General features: G+C 41.8%; 1 protein-coding gene across 1 annotated transcript; it reads right to left on the bottom strand.

Annotated features, from left to right (window-relative positions):
• Positions 1-5,063: 5,063 nt before the first annotated feature.
• LOC306736894 (arf-GAP with GTPase, ANK repeat and PH domain-containing protein 1-like) lies at positions 5,064-18,736 on the bottom strand (the record flags this gene model as incomplete). The annotated part of the gene is made up of 19 exons (XM_079218581.1): positions 5,064-5,351; positions 5,814-6,117; positions 6,308-6,530; positions 7,006-7,096; positions 8,069-8,220; positions 8,480-8,539; positions 8,664-8,801; positions 8,907-9,032; positions 9,636-9,795; positions 9,886-9,990; positions 10,265-10,348; positions 11,038-11,199; positions 11,401-11,522; positions 11,628-11,762; positions 11,840-11,981; positions 12,099-12,184; positions 12,449-12,536; positions 12,633-12,691; positions 17,584-18,736. 19 exons carry the CDS (start codon positions 18,734-18,736, stop codon positions 5,064-5,066), a joined length of 3,678 nt encoding a protein of 1,225 aa, XP_079074707.1.
• Between the last annotated feature and the right edge of the window lie 1,014 nt (positions 18,737-19,750).

The raw sequence follows: 19,750 nt of genomic DNA, 5'->3' as shown, positions 1-19,750 counted from the left end.
ATGAAGTACAAATAGCATGATGTTTGTGTTCTGAAAGACGGAAACTGTCCAGTCGTGATGAAGGGCTACACTTCTCTCAGCTCAGCGGTTAGTATTTATTATGCTGCATCGGAGTGCAATGCTTCAGTTGAAGCTACACACAATTGCATCACTTGAAAGACAACATAGCACACAAATTATTAAACTGTAAGTTGATCAAAGAGCTTTTATGTTAATGGTGTAGCTTGGATCGACAACGCGTTGTATCCTTTATTTTACCTTTGAATGTCAACAGATTAACAACGTAATATTCCTCCTGATTGAAGTATCAAAGGAATCAGAGTCATGATCGGTGTAACTCTAACACGTGAATGTGAGTTTAGCAAATTGTGATTCATGGGAGTACATGTGTTCTTCTGAAATGTATTCTCAGTGGTAAAGGATTCCTTTCTGTCCTTATTTAGTCCCTCTCTCTGTCCCAGTCCTCCTGGCACACATTCCTAACTTTCCTTCTGAGATTATCACAAGGATTTCACCAGTGCCGTAACGGAAACACATGAGGCCCCCCTGCAGAATAACCCTGAGAGCCCCCCCCCCCCCCCATATGTAAGGGATAATGTATTGTCTGGCGGTCATTATCCAAAGATAAACAAACAGGTATGTGAGTAAGTGTGTTTGTGCTCTTTTATTTTTCTCGACAGTCCTTGCCAATCATTTATTCCCGTAGTCCAGGCACTGTTTTGGCATGCAGATCTTCTCTCACCAAAAAGCCAACAGGGCTCACAATATACTCTGTCAATTTTGGGGGAGTAACACAGCCATTTGCGTTGTATCTTGGTTCCTTTTTTTGACACTCTATGATACAAATCTTTAGAAAAACATCTCCCCTTTTTATCTTTAGGATACGGACCTTCACATTTACATGGTCCCTGCCTTAAAATGAACTTTTTCATGTCAGCATCAGTAATATCCACCGGGAAATGTGCCCGGTCACCAGGGTAAAGTGTAGTATTAGAAGTTTCATCTGACTCTGTCGCACGGCTACCCGAGGCCTCCTCACTGCTGCCTGGCTCCTCACTGCAGCCTGACTTCGCTGGACTTGCAGAACCTTGGCGCACGCCTGGCTCTCCCTTATCCTCTGTCACAGAATATGATTTAAGTGTCAACGGTGAATGGGACTTTTATTTTGACGGCCACAGAGATCGGGAAGCAAAGGAAGTTTGGAACGTACACAAACTAGGCATCGTTCACATAGCAACTGTCAACTGTCAAATAGCAAACTGTGAAGACCCATTCCCCCGGTACTAGGGGAGCGTCTCAAGATTAAGTTTTCAAATAGTCGTATGAACCACATATGAGTTCTAATACTTGTATTATTTTATATCATTTTTTTTCAGAATTTTCTTGTGAAGAAAATGTATATTTAAAAAAAAAACTTTTATAACATATTTTTTATCATAACTATGAACATCCAGCATGATCTAATTAAGAATGGCAGATGGCAGAAAAATGCTTTTCGAGCGGTTTCCGACATGTTCAAAATGTGTGCTTCAGACCCTTACCAAGGTCTCACATACTAATAACACCCCTTGTTAGAAAGAACAGAGCCTAAAGAACCCGAATATGCAATGAAACCACACAAAAACAAAGTGTCGGGGTCATTTAAAGACTTTTCAGGGGAAAAACTGTGTAAATCGGTTCAAAAATGAAAAACGTCAAAGTTCTATAAGAAAACTACATTTCCCAGAAGCCAGCCCGGGTGCATTCTCTTCAGTAGACTGCACATGTGCCGTCTGAGGTGGATCAAAGATCGTCCATTTGACAGGGGAAATGCTGGACCCAGAAATGAAAACAAAAAATGAAAAAATCTCCAACGGTTGACGGAATTTAAAGTTATTTTGTGAAATGTTACTTGCGTCACGGAAAGTTGAAAAAAAACAAAACAATATTGCCACGCGAGGCCCCCTGTCCCTGCGAGGCCCCTCCCCCCCCCCCCCCCCCCGCGGTGCGGGGATGCAGGGGTAATCTCTACGGGCCTGGATTTCACTCTCAATAACTGAGTGGGCAAACAGGCAGAGGAGGGACAAGCATGTGAGATTAACCCTCGAATAAGTCCACAATGCCTTTTATTATTTTATATTGTTAATAGTGTAGTAAATATTGTGGTTTGCATCATTAGCCTGTCCTTCTAATGTGTGTGCTTTTATATCTAACTCTCTGTCCATCTAGCTTTACTTGGTGACCGGTCAAATGTGTCCCAGTGACTAAAACGCAGCTCTTTCTAGTCTCCTGGATTAATATATACAGCAAACAACTATTTGATATAGTGGAGTAATGGCGTCTTAAGCATTGAATGTAGTCACACTCTGTCTGTGTGTGCTGTAATTCAAGCTTCTCTGCTCTATGTTTTGGTGGCCGGGCCGGCCATGTGTACATGTTAGTGCACGCAAGTGTATTGCCACTGACAACGCCACTCCGACCCATGGTGGCGGATGGAGGTAGGACGGAAGCCTAAACCCCACCATCTGGTTTCCCCCGGGTTAACACTTTAGCTGTCAGCACTGATTTAGAGTGTTAGCAGCTTTAATTAAAGTCATGAATAATGCGTCTCTCCTATCTCTGATTTGGATCCGCTGCAACATTTAGTAGGTTTTTTCTTGGCCCTGCTTCAGCCCTTTCATGAAAAATAGCCAGTAGTTTTTCCGTAATTCTGCTGACAAACAGACAAACCAGCCAAACTGAAAACATGACCTTCTTGGCGAAGGTAACAAGGCCCATCTCTTATGAGGAACAACCTTGTTGCGGCGGATGTTTCTCTATTTTCTGTGCATATTTGCTTTCCTTTTGATACTTTGAGTGCTAGAAACCAAATGCCACTGACAACATTCCTTTTAGAAACACAAATAGTATTTTAGGTCAAAATAAATAGCAGGTTGGGCTCAGCTGCAGAGGGAAGTGTGGGAAGTGGCTCAGGGAACAGTGGCGGGAAGAGGCCTAATTGGCCTCAGCTTGATCAAATTGTGTCTCTCCCTGATAAGCAGGAGAAGGGACGAAGGCGCGAAGAAGGTCGGAGCCACAGTCGTAGGTGTATTGTGTATTTCAGTGAACTGTTCCTTTATGATGTATGCAAACCTTAAATTTCAATGTAGTTTCTGAACATCAACATCTATAAATCTCATCAATCTGTTAACATTCCCATATTATGTTACTTTTCTCTCTAGATGTGTGTTCGCTCACGTTATTACTGTGACTAGATGAAACTATCTTAGCCACGATATCATGGTACCAAAATGAGTCTACGACATCGACCTAGAAAGAAAGTGGGTCACAGCCAGTAGGCGCCGGTTTGATCCAGAAGATCTCACGCTCAAATGCCAGTCGAGTGTTAAAGTGATGGCCGCTGGCTCCACCTGTCCAGACAACACCTCTCAGCATGAGCTGTTTGAAACATGACCCCTCTGCGCACCAGCCTCAATGTGATGCAACTTTACTGCATGATGTCGCTGTCTGCTGAAGCTTCCCTCACCCTCATTAACGGCTGTTGTTAATAATGAACAAATTAAAAAAAAATCTACTCAGCTTGCCTTTTTGAAGGTCTGCTATGAAATCAGACACAGAAAAACTCACACAACTCTGTACAGAACACCACAGCTTGGGCAGTAGCCTTAGTGTATTGATAATGAATGCTCTATGAATCATTGCATGAGTAAAAAAATACAAATGAGAGAGATGCTTACATCAAAGACATGTACACTCAGTTGAGTCTTCAGATTAACACAAAATACATACAGTACTGCAGGAGGGTTGTTTTGTATGCCTTTTTTCTTTTCTTTTTTTACATATTACGTTGGGCAACATTCCTCTATTACATGTTGATTTTCATCCACTCACAAATATAATCATATTCATTCAAAGGCCCAGTTGTATAGATCAGAACCTATGCAGAGTTTTCATCTATTAAACCATACTTTATATTAGTCACAGCAGGAATCATATTAGTTAAATAAAATCTAAAACACCCTGACAGTCTACCAAAACTGTATCATCCAGGAAAACATCTTAAAATTATGAACTCAAACCATCTGTTTTTGTATACATTCAATCAAAATCAAGGCATTTACACATCTAGTATTACACTGGCCTTGATGATGAGCTGCTGCTGGAGTCATAATGCACATCCATGTACAGTGTTCATGTCACACACAGTGATACAAACAACAAAACATAGAAATCTCAGTCTTGGATGTCAAAGAGTTAATCCGCTGCTTGTTAAAGGAAAACCAAACCAAGACGCTGTACAGGAAATATCTGAACAGCTACGAGTAACCCTTTGAGTTGTATACACAGAACCAACTGTACAAATCGTACAGTAACAATCTCGAAAACGAAGCACTTTTAAACTTTCAGAGTTATCATATCTTTATCGATGCATTTCTATACAGTTATTTTGATTATCTTTAAAGCGACCTATGTTTTTCAGCCACTGTAAAGTCGGTATTATTACATTATTTATGCAGTGAACGACCGGCTGTGTTGAACAGAATATGCACTCTGAATTTAAAAGTGGCATTTGTTGTCAGTAAAGTTAAGAAGTGTGGATGTGTTTAGTGTTGACGTTGTTGGCCTGTGATGCTCAGATAAGTTGTTTGAGGCCGAAGGCAGGCTCCCATTCTTAACTGAGTGGGGAATTAAGTTGATTATTGACTGCATGATGAAATATGAATCGTACCAGCTGGTATACAGTGCAATACATTCCTATTGGATCCAAACGCAGAAAGCATCTGGATGTAATGTCGTGTTCTGTTACGTAGAAAGTGTCAGGAAAATTTATCTTTTTGTTTTGGTTAAATCATTCTAGCAGACTTAATGTGTTGTTACTTGCGTTGTTACCAGTGTGTGTTTTCATCCCTCACACACACACACACACACACACTCACGCACGCACGCACGCACACGCACACGCACACTTGAGTGCAACATCTGGCCACATGTTCAACAGTCCTGCGGAAGGTACAGGACAATATGAGGGCAAAGCGGCACGCTCTCTCTTTCACAGAGACCCACACACTTTTACCACACCACATTTATGACACTGCTCTCCTAGAGGTGCTGTAGCTCAAGCTGGCGCCGCCGCTCTTGTGCGAGATCTTGAGTGTTGTGGCAACCGTCAGGCTCGGCGTCATGGCAACAGGGAAGCTGGGTGCGGCGGATGCTGCAAAACCGACCGTCGCGGCGCTGGAGAAGGAGGAGGCCGGTTCGTTTGGGCATCCATACTGGAGCAAGATATCGACACACTCCTGGCAGCCGGCGCCGCGAGCCAAAACCAGGGCGGTCTGCCCCTGAACGTCCCGGTGCCGAACATCACAGCCATACTGAAGGGAATTAAAAGAAAGGAGATAAATCAGTAGATTAGATTACGTAATATTCTACAATATAAAGACGTTTTATCATGTGGAATTGATTGCAACTTGAATGGCCCATCTTAAATTATCCAACAAAGTGTGACTCAGTGAGCTTTAGTGTTGTTCAAATTAATAGATCACCTTGAGTGGTCTGCTGAGTCGTCTGTTTTAAAGCTTTTTGTTTTTTGCTGAATTAAATTACTTAGAGGTTCGTCAAGGGTAACAATTATTATCTTCCCCGGTTTTGCATAGCTCCACATTATATTTTACACTCAGAAGATTTTTTTAATAATTTCACACCGTGTCGATATTTTGTTCCTCCGCTGTAACATGATCTCTCTTCCTAAGCATTGCACTTCTTTGGTGATATAAATCAGATGAGCACCACAGAGGTGTTATTGCTTCCTGTGACAGAGAGCGAGGGAAACTCACCCAAACAAGAAGCTGCGTCATCACCACATCAGCCTGCTGACAGGCAGCGTGCAGGGCAGAGCCGGGCAGTCGCAGCGCTAAGAGTGACCTGCAGGAGAGCGCCAGGCTGAGCGGAGCATTGATGTCCTCCTTTGTGCAGTGGGCCAAAAGGAGCAGCAGCTTGGGAAGGTTGTGCTCCATCACTGCCAGAAGAAGACGGCCAGATAGCGTGATGTCTGGGCCCTCGCCAGGAGAGGGAGGGGGCAACGGCGCCACAAACAGTTTCTGCTCATATTTGGCTCTTATCCACAACTCCCGTTCCTCACTGAACAAGCAAAGAAAGAAAGAAAATATTATGAATATTCAGTTTTAGCTTCTTGTCTTTCTCCTGTTTAAGAATGACCATTTAATTACACTGACACATAATGTCTAAGTATGCAGCTCATACCTAAATACTGTAAAATATTGAACTAAAGCAGTGCTTATGTCACATCTCATGACATTATGGCCTTTACCGTGTAGCATCGGGTGCTGGTTTACGGCTGCCCAGCGTGCGAGCCTCCCATATGCTGTTGACCATGTAGTTGCCGATGGCACTGAGAACCAGCGTGAGCTCTCGTGGCAGATCATCGAGGTCTAGTGAGCGAACGCGCGACAGGTGGGTCCCCAAGTTCCTATGGATCCCCGAACACTCGATGCATATGAGAGCGCCCAGGTTCAGGCTGGCCCAGGTTGGATCTTGAAGAAGAAGGGTACACGCACTCGTTTGAAACTGAACTATGTGCATACAGGTGACATATTTCCTCCATTTTCATTTGCTATGAAGAATTCAAACGTGCCAGTTTGGCAAAGTCATGCCACGAAAGTGACTGAAGTTGTGTGAAATCCTCTTTGGACAGGGTTTAAAGTAGCGCTGTTTAATCTGTGGCCAACGTGCCAAACATTACAATCCCCTAGCATTGTAATGTTGCAGTGTTTCTTGCATGCAAACCAGTTAGTACTTCTATTTCCATTTTGTCATTTGTCTTTCAGTAATGCTCTGTGATTTTTACAACATCACAGCTAACAACAAACAACTGTCTTTTAAAATACTAAATGTTAAATGCCAATATATACATGTAGTCCAAAGGTAGTCTTCTATGGACAGTAGAAAACCAGACACGGATACGATCATACACAAAGAGAAGAAAAGCTAATAGTGTGTGTCACTAACTTGGAGCATCACAGTCTACACAGAAGTTGTTGCCCTTTGCGTTGCGGATCGCCTGCAGAACCACTGCATCGCTCTGGCTGTTCTTGCGGGCCTGTGGAAAAGACACAGTATATGTTTAAAATGAAAGAAACACCAGCAAACTAACCCACTGTAAAATGAGCTCTGATAACTGCTCTCATTAATAATAACAATGATTGTAAGTTCTAGATCTCCAACTGAGAAAGCAGTAGATCGTGGTAATCATTATTATGACCATTTAAAGCTGTAAAATTATTGGTTTGGGCCTCTGAGGAATACAATTATTGTAACATAAATAAATGTATCACAGGATTTAACTAATTATTCAGTATCATGGCAGCAACTATAATTTTTGGAGATGATTGAACAATTTCCACACCAAGAAGTAATCCCAACTCAAGAACAGAAATCAGTGCAGCCCGCTAGTGGACAACAGTGTTAGTTTGCCACACACTTCTGGAGAAGGGCTGGGTTTTGGTAATACTCAAATTAGCTGCCAGCATGCCTTTTAAGAGTAGCAGCAGTCACAGTATCCAGCTTCTCCTGAGAGAAAACATGTTTTATCCAGGAGTCCCAGGGTGCAAATAAACAGCACACAAAATGATTATATGGCCTTCCAAATGTACTTCCAAGTGCAGATAATATCCCTTTTCATGTAGTATATTATACACGTTTGGAACAGCTGAGCCCTTATATTCTGTGTGTGGGCCACTGCCAACAAAAGCCTAAAGAATTGTTATTGTAGACTTGCAATAACAGCTGATCTGAGCAGATGGAAAGACACCATTTCATGCTAAATGGATACCAGTATGGCCCTAGAGCACCGGATCTGCATCTATACAACCTCAAGTGTTTGACTCCGCCCTCCTTGCTGCAAGCAGGAACATTTGAGGCCATAAAATTCTATACTAATAAAAAGGTAACAAAATGTCATTGCAGCTGCATTTGTACATCTGCATGAAACATGAGATGTGCAAAAAAAAAAAAATATATATATATATGCTATTTGTCAATTAAATTATTGCTGCCTTTTGTTCATTCTTGCCTTATTTTTGCTGCTCTCACAGAGCTGCAGGCTGGCCAGGATCTGGCTCTCAATGGCTTGGACCCAGGAGTCCCTCTCCTCCACACTCTGGGCTTCAAAGTGCCACGTCTGGCCGGTGCTCGACACGATGAGGAAGTCAAAGTTATCCTCATCTGACACACAAATGTAGATATTTCAAACATTATGAGCTACAAATAGGGTTTTAGTTTGAATGCATCAGTGCAGTTAAGCATCCATGTCTGACCACAACTAATCAAGTTAGTGAAGAGTTGAAATGCTAAATGTACATGTTGATGAAATAATTTAGCTTGCTAGGATATAATGTCCCTTCCTAATGTGACAAGAGAGCACAAGCGGACAGACCGACATGTGTAGAAAGTCAGAGTCAGAAAGACGACAGATCAACATTACCTGTCTTGCTTACGTTTCTTAAGCTACCAAAGCTTTTAAGTTTCCACATTTTGCGCTTGGCTGCACAAGAAGATAGAAAAAGACAGAAAAGTAAACGAGAAAGAGAGGAAATATACATGTTACATGTATTTATCAAATGTAAAATACTGTGTATAAAAAAACATCAAGAGTTTATGGAGTTTACCATCTGCTTGCCCAATGTTAGCATCTCCTTTCTGGTTCATGCTCTTCTTTCTGCGATGCTTCTTCCTGTCTGTCACCGGGGATGAGGAACCTACATCTTTGGTGGAGGACGAGCTGGACACACCTTCGACTGCAGAGTCTGGCAACCAGATCACACAGAAACATGCCACATTTCATTTATCTGGTACAAAACATGCATGTTTTTAAAGTTGAATATATGCACAGATGAAGGTGCTTAACTGACCAACACTTTGAGCGTGGTTGGAGAGTGTAGAAGCACATCGCTGCACGCCTCTGCTCCTCAGAAACAGTGTCCCGCCCAGCCCTTCCATTTCCTCCACTTGCAGGAAACTGCTGGTGCTTACAGGGACTAAAGAGATGACAGCAAGCATGAACTCAATTATAAAATAATTTACACAAACATCAAACGCAAAGCAGAGCTACGGAAAAAAAAATAAAGCATTACTGACTCTGTGTGAGCTGCAGAGAAAATAAAAGATACAGAGACCGACTGAAGGAGTTCTGAAGTCTTTCACACACTCAACACTTGTAAAGTCCCTTATGACGCTCGTTTGTCCTTTTGCAAAGATTTTGCATTCCCTTGCATTTTTTCCCTCTCTGGTACAGAAGCTTGACCCCTAATTACAAAGAAAGTCTTAAAATCCAAGGAACAGTGGATTCTTTTTTTAACCATACTTGCTCATTGCTCTTCGGGGTCATCACACTCTACATTTCACCAAACTCCCATGCACCCAAACTCCACAAAGAAAAGGAGCAGTGAAGAGGCATGCCAGGGCTTTACCATTTGCATGAGCAATCCTATTGCTATAATTTCTCTGATAGTTAAGAAAGAGCAATCAGATTGTATTTGTGCTTATCCACAGATTTACTGTGGATAAGGAATTAGTTTAGATCTGTATTCTTTTTTTGAGGCCTCTAAAGAATATATAAAAACATGTGTTAAATCTTTGACCTGGGCTGACACCCTCAGGTCCTGGCGAGTCTTTAACACGCCCGTTGAGCCCGACTGGAAGGCCGCAGGCAGGTACAGCACGAGGCGGTCGCTTTCCTGGCACCTTCACCGTCACTCGCAGCAAGTCCATCTCCTTGCCGGGTGCATTCAGCATGTAGTCCTGCCAAGCCGAACATCAGCCATTACACATTAGCCACTAGCCACCAGTGATGCCTCTCAGCAGCATAAATGCTTCAACACACTGACTTACATTGACACTGGAGTGGTAGGACAGAATGCCATCGTTGGACAGTGTGACATACTTCTTCTTCCACTCTTTGTTGAGGGAGTGTCCGCTGCGCTTTAGCAAGATGCCCTGATGGAGGTGACAAAACCAAAGATTGAGAAATTATTGCAAATGTCTTCTTCTTGCACATTTCGGCAGCATCGTGACTGCCGCCTGAAAAAAGCACACACTGTCCTATTGATAAGGCCAATTTGAGAGCTGAGGAGAGCTGAGAGGACTTCATCACTCCACATGGTGAAACTGCTTTCGCACATTTGATTTGAAGTGACTGCTAATGTCCTCTGCAGAGGGTCATTTGATGCATCATATTTGTTTCTGCATCAAGTGCATATCAGTGTCCCACCTGTTTGATGGGAATGGAGCGTCCACTGCCCAGATCTCCCTTACAGTCGGCACTCCTTCTGTTTGAGTCACTGCCTCTCCGACCCTGCACAAAGTACAAGAGAACCATCCAGAATTGGTTGAAGAATACAATTTAAGCCTCATGAATTATGGAGGTTTTTCTTATGAATTGCTCATCATGTCATTTCAAAACCAGAAAAGGTTGAAATGAGAGTTTTTACGGATTTCAAAAGCGAGATTTTGAGAAATATGTTGAGCTGAACTAATCATTATTTTTATATAAACGATGGATAAAATAATCACTCATGAGGTGAAAGGGGCAATAGTAATCTTCTAAATATAATGTCAGATAATTCCACCAAGTTTTAAAGTAATAGACTGATCAAAAACTAATAAAACAAAACAAAATATCTAATACAGGCCACAGACTTTGCTTTATTTATTAACCAGCCAGCCCACCAAAAAGGCTCAAAAGTTAATGTGAATATTCTCTATAGGCTTCCTGTTGACCCAAACCAATTTAAGGCCATTTCTCCGTTATGAATTACTTTTCCAATTTGCAATCTGACAATTGTGTTTCAAACTTGAAATATCAAAGAGAACACAATTATATGTAGGGTGATAAGTACATTTTTCTTCAGCCACCCTTTCTCAGCTGAAAATATATATTGTTGTTCTGACAAAAAAAAAGAAAAAACTGAAAATGGAAATTGTATAAAAAACAACAGGGTGCATAACCCTGACCGCTCAGGCAAGTTAACAAACTTAATTCACCGCAAATCTGGAGGTCCGTCTCCGGGTGGCACTGCGGACCGACCCAGGCGTGGCACTGTCATGCTTTTCCCCTCTCACGGTTTTGCCGATTTCTTTATGACTGATCACAGGAGTTGAGGGAAGTGATGAAGAGTAATCACTGCTCTGACCACCGTTACTGGCCTAAAGAGAGGAGATAGCCGGAGCAGGAGCGGTTTCGGGCCAAGAAATAATAATTGAGCAGAAAAGGGAAATAATTGAGTTTGTTACAACAACATGCTGACTGCAAGAGTAAAATATGCAAACACTCAATTAGAAAAGGCACAATATAAATGGAACAACTTTATGACTTTATTCGTAACAGATGGTCTGTAACAGTGTTACCTGTCCTGGAAAGACCCCCGACACTGGGGTGGAGCCTCCAGAGTGACTGGGAGAGTTTGGGAGAGATTTACAGGAAGCCAGAAGAGCAGCTTGCTTCTTGGCTGCCATGATCTTCTGAGCAGCTGTAGAACAACAAGTCTTAGCATTAGCCCTAAAAAAGGACACATAACCATGATATATGTGCCTCTTCTGCAGCACCACCTCGATGCTCTGATCTGTACACACACCGTCAGTGAAGACTCGGTTCACATTGAGGCCGTACGTTGCACAGGTTTCATAATATGTGCAGCGCCGCACATCTGAGCAGAGCTGTCGGGCCCTGGTATCATCTATTACTCTGGGGTTGGTGCTGCTGATCTTATCTATAAACAAATCACAAATATAAGTTCAGCTCTGCAAATATTTGGATAAAAGCACATGTTGGGTGTGAGTGTCTCACCCTGAGTACCGACTACTACGAAAGGTATCTCAGAAACGGGCCGATGGGCGGCCAGCTGGTGGTAGATTCTGTAAACTTCCTGGAAGCTGGCCTCATTTTCCAAACTAAAGACCAAGATAACTGCATCCAACCAAGTTGCAAGCTAAAGAGAAGGGAGGAGCAGAAGAAAAGCACTCAAAAAATACACAGGAGATAGATAGTAAGAACTAAATTATATTTAGTTTAATTAGTTGTCCACATCAACCAAGTTCAAACCCACTTGAGCACCCGGGAGTTCTGTCTCCTCTCTGATTATCAACAGGTGGCTCTGTCCATCAACTAGGACATCCTTAATGTATTGGCGCCCTGCAAATACACAGAAGGAATAAACAATTTGACTTGGCTATAGTTTGTCGGCTTTCAGCAAGAAAAGCACATGCTTAACTAATAACACTAATAGCATGCCATGAATAATCTGAATCAAATGTATGAATGTTCCATTCCATTATCCGAACCGCTTATCCTATTTTGGGCCACGGGGCTCTGGAGCTCTTCTATTGTCATTTGTGTGCTGACATTGTCCTAGAAAAACACAGATAACGGTTGTAGAAGAGGACATGATAAACCAACCTTCAGCATTCTCCAGCTGCAGGTAACTTCCTGTCAAGTGTCTGTGGACCAGAGCGGACTTCCCACTGCACAGACCTCCCAAAACACCCTGGAGAGCACAAACACACAGATAGAGGGAGAACATATATTAATTTAGATTTAAATCTGACTCCCCAGTGTATAAAAGCTATGTTCTGATGCTTACCAGGTGAAGCTCTTGTACAGTTTGGTTCATGGTCCATTCTTGACTGCTGGTGCACGCAGCTGAAGAAAGAAAACCACGTTATAAAAAGGGGAGACGAGATCCATTAATACAAAGTAAAACATTTATTGTCTTTGTGCTAAGCTAGGCTGAAAAACTCACCACATCCATTTCTATACTGAACCATCGGCCTTCTCATCTGACTGTGAGCAAGACAAATAACTTTTGTAAAAGTAAATTGTAAAATTGTCAGACTTCTTAAAGAAGTATGTCAGGGGTCGGCCATGGTGCAAACTTGAAATTAAGATTTTTAGCCTCCTTTAAGAACAACATATTCTCCTACACTTTCTTATTAACACATTATATGTTGTTAGCATCCAATCTAGTCACCAACACATCCATGAGTCACCTGAGTTTTGTTCAGCGTCATGAAAATGTGTAAAGCTTCACAAAGAGGAGCATATCTCCGGTTACTAGTTAAAACATCGAACTAGACTAACCATGCAAAACAAGAACTAGATCTTTTTCTGAACTAAGATGAAGTTGGTAGTACTGGACAAGTTAGAAGTTAGACAAATATAATTTCTTTAAAGGAGTTATTGCTGAGTGCGTGCCAGGTTCGGTCTGACTGCCTGTGGACTCAGCCCACTGAGGGGAGTCAGGAAGTGCAAGCCTCCCCGCTGGGCACAGAGAGGCTGCAGCTCCCACACAGTCACAGTGTGAGCACCAAGAAAATCCAATAAAGTTTATAAATGTTCAAGTCTAAATGAATTAGGGAGCATGTCGGATATTTAAAGTTTACCCAAGCATTGTTAAACACGCCACTATTTCGCCTTTTATTATGGTTACCCTGCAAAGCCCCTCCTAAAAAGCTATGTATTCTATTATTCAGCTTTGAAAATGTATTAATCCTTTAAACAAATAATTCAGCCAGCTGTGGAGAGATACTTCACCAGTTTGCCCCATTTCATGAATTTTATAGAAGTTAGTGTCAACTGAAACAAGACAGAGTATGTCACTTGGTGCTCTGCGGTCACAACTGATTCAAAAAGACGTTTGAAAAGAATTGATTTGCAGCAGAGAGAAGTCAAATATTCTGAGTTTTTACTTGAGTGTTCATTATTATTGACAATGATTGAGTCTTCCAGAGTCTTAATGCTAGTGCAGCAATCTACCTTATCCAGTATTGATAGTTAAATTTAATCAGAATGTATAAAGCATCCCATAAAAAAGAGGGAATTGCATTGAGAAAAGTGAAGTTATTGCATTTTTATTTAGAAGAAGAATAAGTCTCGAAGGCTGAATCTGGGACAAATTACTTGTTAAGATTGATGTTTTTTTACTGAAGGATCAATCAATCAATCAGTGTGATTTTGGTTACTTATTGTGCAACTTCATTTTGTGTCAGATAAAAATGAAATGCCTCTTTTAGAAATGATGGAAGATAACTGCTGTCAAGTGACTCATCTAGTTACAGAGCACAATTTCCAGGTTGCCGCAGACGTCAGAGTCTCCAGAGATAGGCAATCTCATTCTGTCGGTTCATGACAGTCTTTGATTTGCATCACAAGATGATTTAACGTAATCCTTATTAACTAAGATATACAACAACACTGTGAAGATAACATCTATCAGTTAAACCGTGAAAAATGCTACGTGTTAAATCCCTGTGAAAACCCAATGCACCTCATTTCATAACATTTTTTACTTTTACATTAGGATGATCAATTACCAATCATAGAAAAATTAAATAGGCCTGTGTTTATGTTTGTTTACTGATAAGGACTTAGTGTTAATATAAAAAACCTACGTGATGATAAATAGTCCAGAGATTATGGCCTAATATGTCCACTTTATCACTGAACTGTGATCACAATGATCCACCAGCTGTGCAGGTTTATTGTGTAGCAGTGATTTAGTAAGAAGTCAGATTTGGTGCTGGGGGGTATGGAGAGCGAGTTAGTTGCATTTGTTGAGTATATACTGGAGTCATAGTGTGGGAGTCACGGCTCTAAAACAACCGTGTTACCGAGCCACGGAACCAGAGAGAGACGTCTAGGCCACTGAAGCCTCTAACATGACCAAATATTACAGAGACAAGCAAAAATAAACGGTAAAACGTTATAATAACTGCACCTTAACAAGCATTATAAATACTTCAATTACAAATGGTGAATCCATCATTTATAAAGTGTGCAAAAATGCTTTATAAATGATGAATTAAGTGTTTACTTTCATAGCGCCCAGTTATTATAAAGTGTTACCAGAAGATCATTTAAACAATTCCAAAAAAAAAGATGTCTTTCATGAATTTATGTAAGACACGTTCCACTATAATTGACAAACCATGTTTTACATTTCAAAGGTTTAAGTTCATTCAATAAATTGCTACAGATATCTTTTTGAGTGAAGCCCCACTAAACATTTTGGTTTGAGTGCGCACACAAAACACACACACACACACACACACACACACACACACACACACACACACACACACACACACACACACACAAGTGGCTGATCAGTGAAAGATGAATGACTGCTAGTGTTGACACATCCAAACACACATCCTGTACACACACTCTCTGGATAACACTGTCAAAGTGCTTATAGATGCAAAACAATGCAGAAACCATCATCACCTGACACACCGATACTGTTTGAACACACACACACACACACACACACACACACACACACACACACACACACACACACACACACACACACACACACACACTCTGAAGCCGTCGGGTCATGCTGAGCTCGGGCGGAGCCACGTCGTTGGCCGCTTGTCCTCTCTAGGGACACAGATTCTAACTTTAAACCACGGAGACTCTACCTCATCCCCCATCTTTGGGCAACCCCCATGCCCACACAACCCCCCTACATCAACAGCGTCACACCACAGACCGAATAGCATCTCTCACGGCTTGCTGTTGCCATGGAAACTCCATTTTCCAGAAGCCTCCAGCCCGGGTCTCCATACAATAAACGGTCTCTCATGGATACAGCGATGTGTGTGAGAGGCACGAAGACACGATGTCCTCCTGTCCACGTATGATGCTACAAATATTAAAAAGATGTGCCTTCACAATCATGACCAATATTTCCAAATTAAAATCTATCAAAAAAAATACTGACATAATGTGCTGAAATAACAGGTTCAACAAGATGAGATGTTGACTCACAAACACAACATTGACGAATGAATAGGCTCCATTTGAAGGCTGATTAACTCCACACACACACACACACACACACACACAACAGGAAGTAGCAGGTTCCCGCTCAGCTCTCCTCCGATGAACACAGCTCTGTGTATCCCCAACTTTAATTATTCATGTCCCACTTACTACCGACAAATGATTCAGAGCTTACTCCGATACCACACTCTCTGTCAAAGATCATTTTCTTTGCATTATATAAATAAAGATTAAGGATTGATGAAGTTGCATCATTCCCTTTATTTCAAATGGAGAGGTCTGCATATTTCATGAAGTGTTTTCGGAGTTTTTGACAAGACTGAACTCATTTGAGTTTCAGGGTTTTGGGATTTCCCCAAAACATTGAGCACATTAGTTAAAGTGCAGAAAACATTGTAAGATTCTGTAGTTACAGCATTTTAACCATTTTCACCCAAAAAAAAAAATATACAGTGAAGCTGATAAAGAAAATCTGTTCTAATTTATTTTTTACTTTGCCTGCAACATTAATACAGTTAGAAATCAAAGTTGTAGCTAGTTTTAGTGCAGTTGTATGTTTTCCATATTTTGTTATATTTGCAACAGTTATATGTAAATATTGTATAGACCTTGGAGGCCTGTAGGACCTTTAGACATTGATTCAGCTTTAGTCAAGGGAGATGATGCACTTGACATTGAGAGATTATTTTATTGTAAATCTCATGATCATAATAGGGCTGCAACAATTATTCTCATTATCACTTAATCTGGCCATTTGAGAAAATAGTGGAAAAATGCCTCAATTTCAATGGGACATCTTCAAGTATCTAACCCAAATGTGCTAATCCCCAAAACACTGAGGACTATCACATAAGACAAAAAAGCAGCAAATACTCACATTTGAGAAAAGAGAAACAGAGAAAGTACTTTTGCTTGTAAAATTACTTCAAGAATTAATTAATTAATTGATTAAAATAATTAATTTGCAGCCAATTGCCAAAATGAAGAATCTGCAACCATTTTTTACCACTAGATCAATAATTAATCTGAGTTGTGGTTTACATATCTGTGCAAGTGAAATCTGAATATTTAATGCTGCAGAACTGTACTTTAAACTACATTAACCTTAAATACTTGCCATACTGATCTGATCTAAAAATGCAATTTTGTTTTGAAAGTTTGCTGCATGGATAATCCTCATATAGTTCCTCTATGGGCCTGTGTTATATATCAAAAAAGGAATGACTTAATAGTATTATTAGAATTATTATTCTAACTGAAAATAAATACAGACACTGAATATATTTTAGTGCTATATCCAATTTAACACCATTTTGCAAGACAATAAGCGTGGTAAATGTATGCTCAACTTATGATTGAATATTGCAACTGTGTGTAATATACAGGAATTATACCCAAATAAATGAAATGTTTAAGTCAATGAATGAAGATCATTGCGTGTGGGAGCACATTTGTTTGGTTAAGGTTCACGCAACTGCAGAAAGGGCAATAAATGACAATAAATATGTAATCACATGAAATGCTCTTGGTAGCGGGTTAATTTCAGTCCAAATAAACACTGATGGGAAGTAAAACAACAGATTGTGACATAGATTGTTGCCAACTGCTGTTCTGTTGGTACATGTGACCAACTGCCCTCTCTGTATTTTGATTGGTATGTGCTGCATGGTGGGGCTCATAATCAATAAGAAGAAATGTATGACATTATGTGAACAGAAATGTTGGCATTAAATATCAAGCCTTACCTTCCTCCTCACTTGAGCCCCTTTCCACTGCTGGATAGAGCGGAGGAGTGGTGCTGACGCTGGCTGGCACTGCTGTGCTTTTAGTGAAAATGCCACTAATGAACTTGAGCATCTTCCTGTCACGGGGAGGAGCGCGCTGGATGGTTCCTCCCTGGCCTTCCTTCCCCTTCTTCAGGTCCTCAGAGAGGGAATTCAGGTCGCTGTTGTCCAGGGTACGACTTGTACCTTTTCTTTGAGACCTGGACACATCGGTGGCAGGAGGTGCAGGCAAGGAGACGGAGACGGTCTTAAATCTCTCCCCCTGAGGGCTGTCCCTGGTCATTATGCCTGAAAAGCCACCGCTGATGGGAGCGCCGGGGCGAATGAGCGTGCCCCTGCCGTCGCTGTCGGCCCAGGACGCCCTATAAGGCCCCAGAGTTGTAGCTGCCATTGAGGGGGACTGGTCCCCGAAGCGGTTATCCCTTCGATCCAAAGTCCTAGCAGAGTGGTACAGGCTCGAATTGGCCTCTCTGAGTTCCCTCCAGCATGCGGTGTTGCCTCCTGCGTGTGACCTCATCAGGACTTCAGGACGCTGGCTGACCTGTGGCGGGATGGAAAAAGGGAGGCTGCAACGTGATCGAATGTTCAGGTCTGCTCCATTTTCGCCCTTTAGGAACAGCATGGGAGGCTCTCTGTAGAGCTCCGTCTTAGGGCGCATGGCGTCCGAGCGAGGCCCCTCTCTGCGCAAAGCTCCATCAGAGGTAGTTCCTCCATAGACTTTGACCATCTGCCTCACAGGGTGATGCACAAAAGAAGTGTCTTTGCTTTTACCAACTGATGCGATGTCTTTTTGGTGTCCGTGAGTTTCTCTCCTCTCAGGCTTTCCCCAGTTCTCAATGGGGCTGCCATACTTGCCATACTGCACCTGTTCCACTTCTTCTCCCACCGGTGTGTTTTCTATTTCCCCCACTTGTATACATACAGGTCCTTCATCCTTTTCAGGGGCATTGCTCACCTCCTCCTCCTCCTCCTCCTCTTTCTTAGGGCTCCCTTCCCCCTCTGGAAGAGCCTCTCTCTGGTTCCCTGCTACATCCTCTGGCACAGCCTCAACCTTCACCAGAGTGAGGGAAATGAGGTAGGTGGTGCGTCTCTGTGGGTTGCCTGCCTTGCTCATTGGGACAGCAGACTTCAGCAAAGTGGCACCTGCTCTCTGACCAAGCCAGACCTGCACACCTCAGTCATGGCAACCAGGACAGGACTGTAGTAGAGGAGAAGAAAACATTATCTAGGACTCCTGATCAAACCCTGTGTAGATGAATATGTCTATAATAATATATGTCTATATAATAATCAGGCCTGTGCACTTGAGAGGAATCCAAGTTTCCTTTTAACAACCTCCAATAAAGAAATGAAGGGGCAGTGTGGGGAGGAATGCTTCAAATTGCAAATTTACAGAATATATTTAAAAAGATGACCCAGTGGTGAAACAAGTCTAGACTGTTTTTTTAATGCCTCCATTATCCTCTTCGATGCACACCGATACTAACTGGTCTCTGCCACTGATTCATTCATACTCCTTGCCTCTCTTTGCTTTCCTTCTTAAACTCATTTATTGTGTGCAAATCTGACATGTAGACACCCAGATAGCTTCAAGGAGACATTTCTTGTCACTGTGTTGATCTCTCAGCCTCAGATTTCAGACTGGAATTATGCAACAGCTAATACATTTGGTCGATACGTTTCTTGTTAGGGACTAAAATTAATACTGACTGAATAACGCCACCATACCAGAGTGTGTGTCTTGGCTTTTGCTCAGATCATACCTTCATTTTTCCGAAGAATATCCATTGCACAGTTTCTTGTACCTTCGATTTGATGAAGAATTTATCTCATCAGATTACCATTCATATCAAACGGCAAATCAAACGACGCTGACACAAAAAATAAAAAGAGCCCCAGCTGATCAGTCCAAGAAAAAGAAAAAACAGGTGAAAGGGAACAGGGTGCAAAAAACATCAAAATGGAAATCATTCACTTGTCACGAAGCGTCTGGCAGCTGGAGCCTCCATTCGACAATGCCATGCATAAAATTATGTATGCACGGTGTGAGGGTCACTGGGAGATGCTGAAAAACATCTGTTGTTATGTCTCCAGAATATTTTTTAAAAGAGACGAAGCAACCAGATTA

Source organism: Taurulus bubalis (genome assembly GCF_910589615.1).
Source record: "Taurulus bubalis genome assembly, chromosome: 5".
NCBI lineage: Eukaryota > Metazoa > Chordata > Actinopteri > Perciformes > Cottidae > Taurulus > Taurulus bubalis.
The sequence above is the reverse complement of the archived record's forward strand: the minus strand, read 5'-3'. Positions and strand labels throughout refer to the sequence as shown.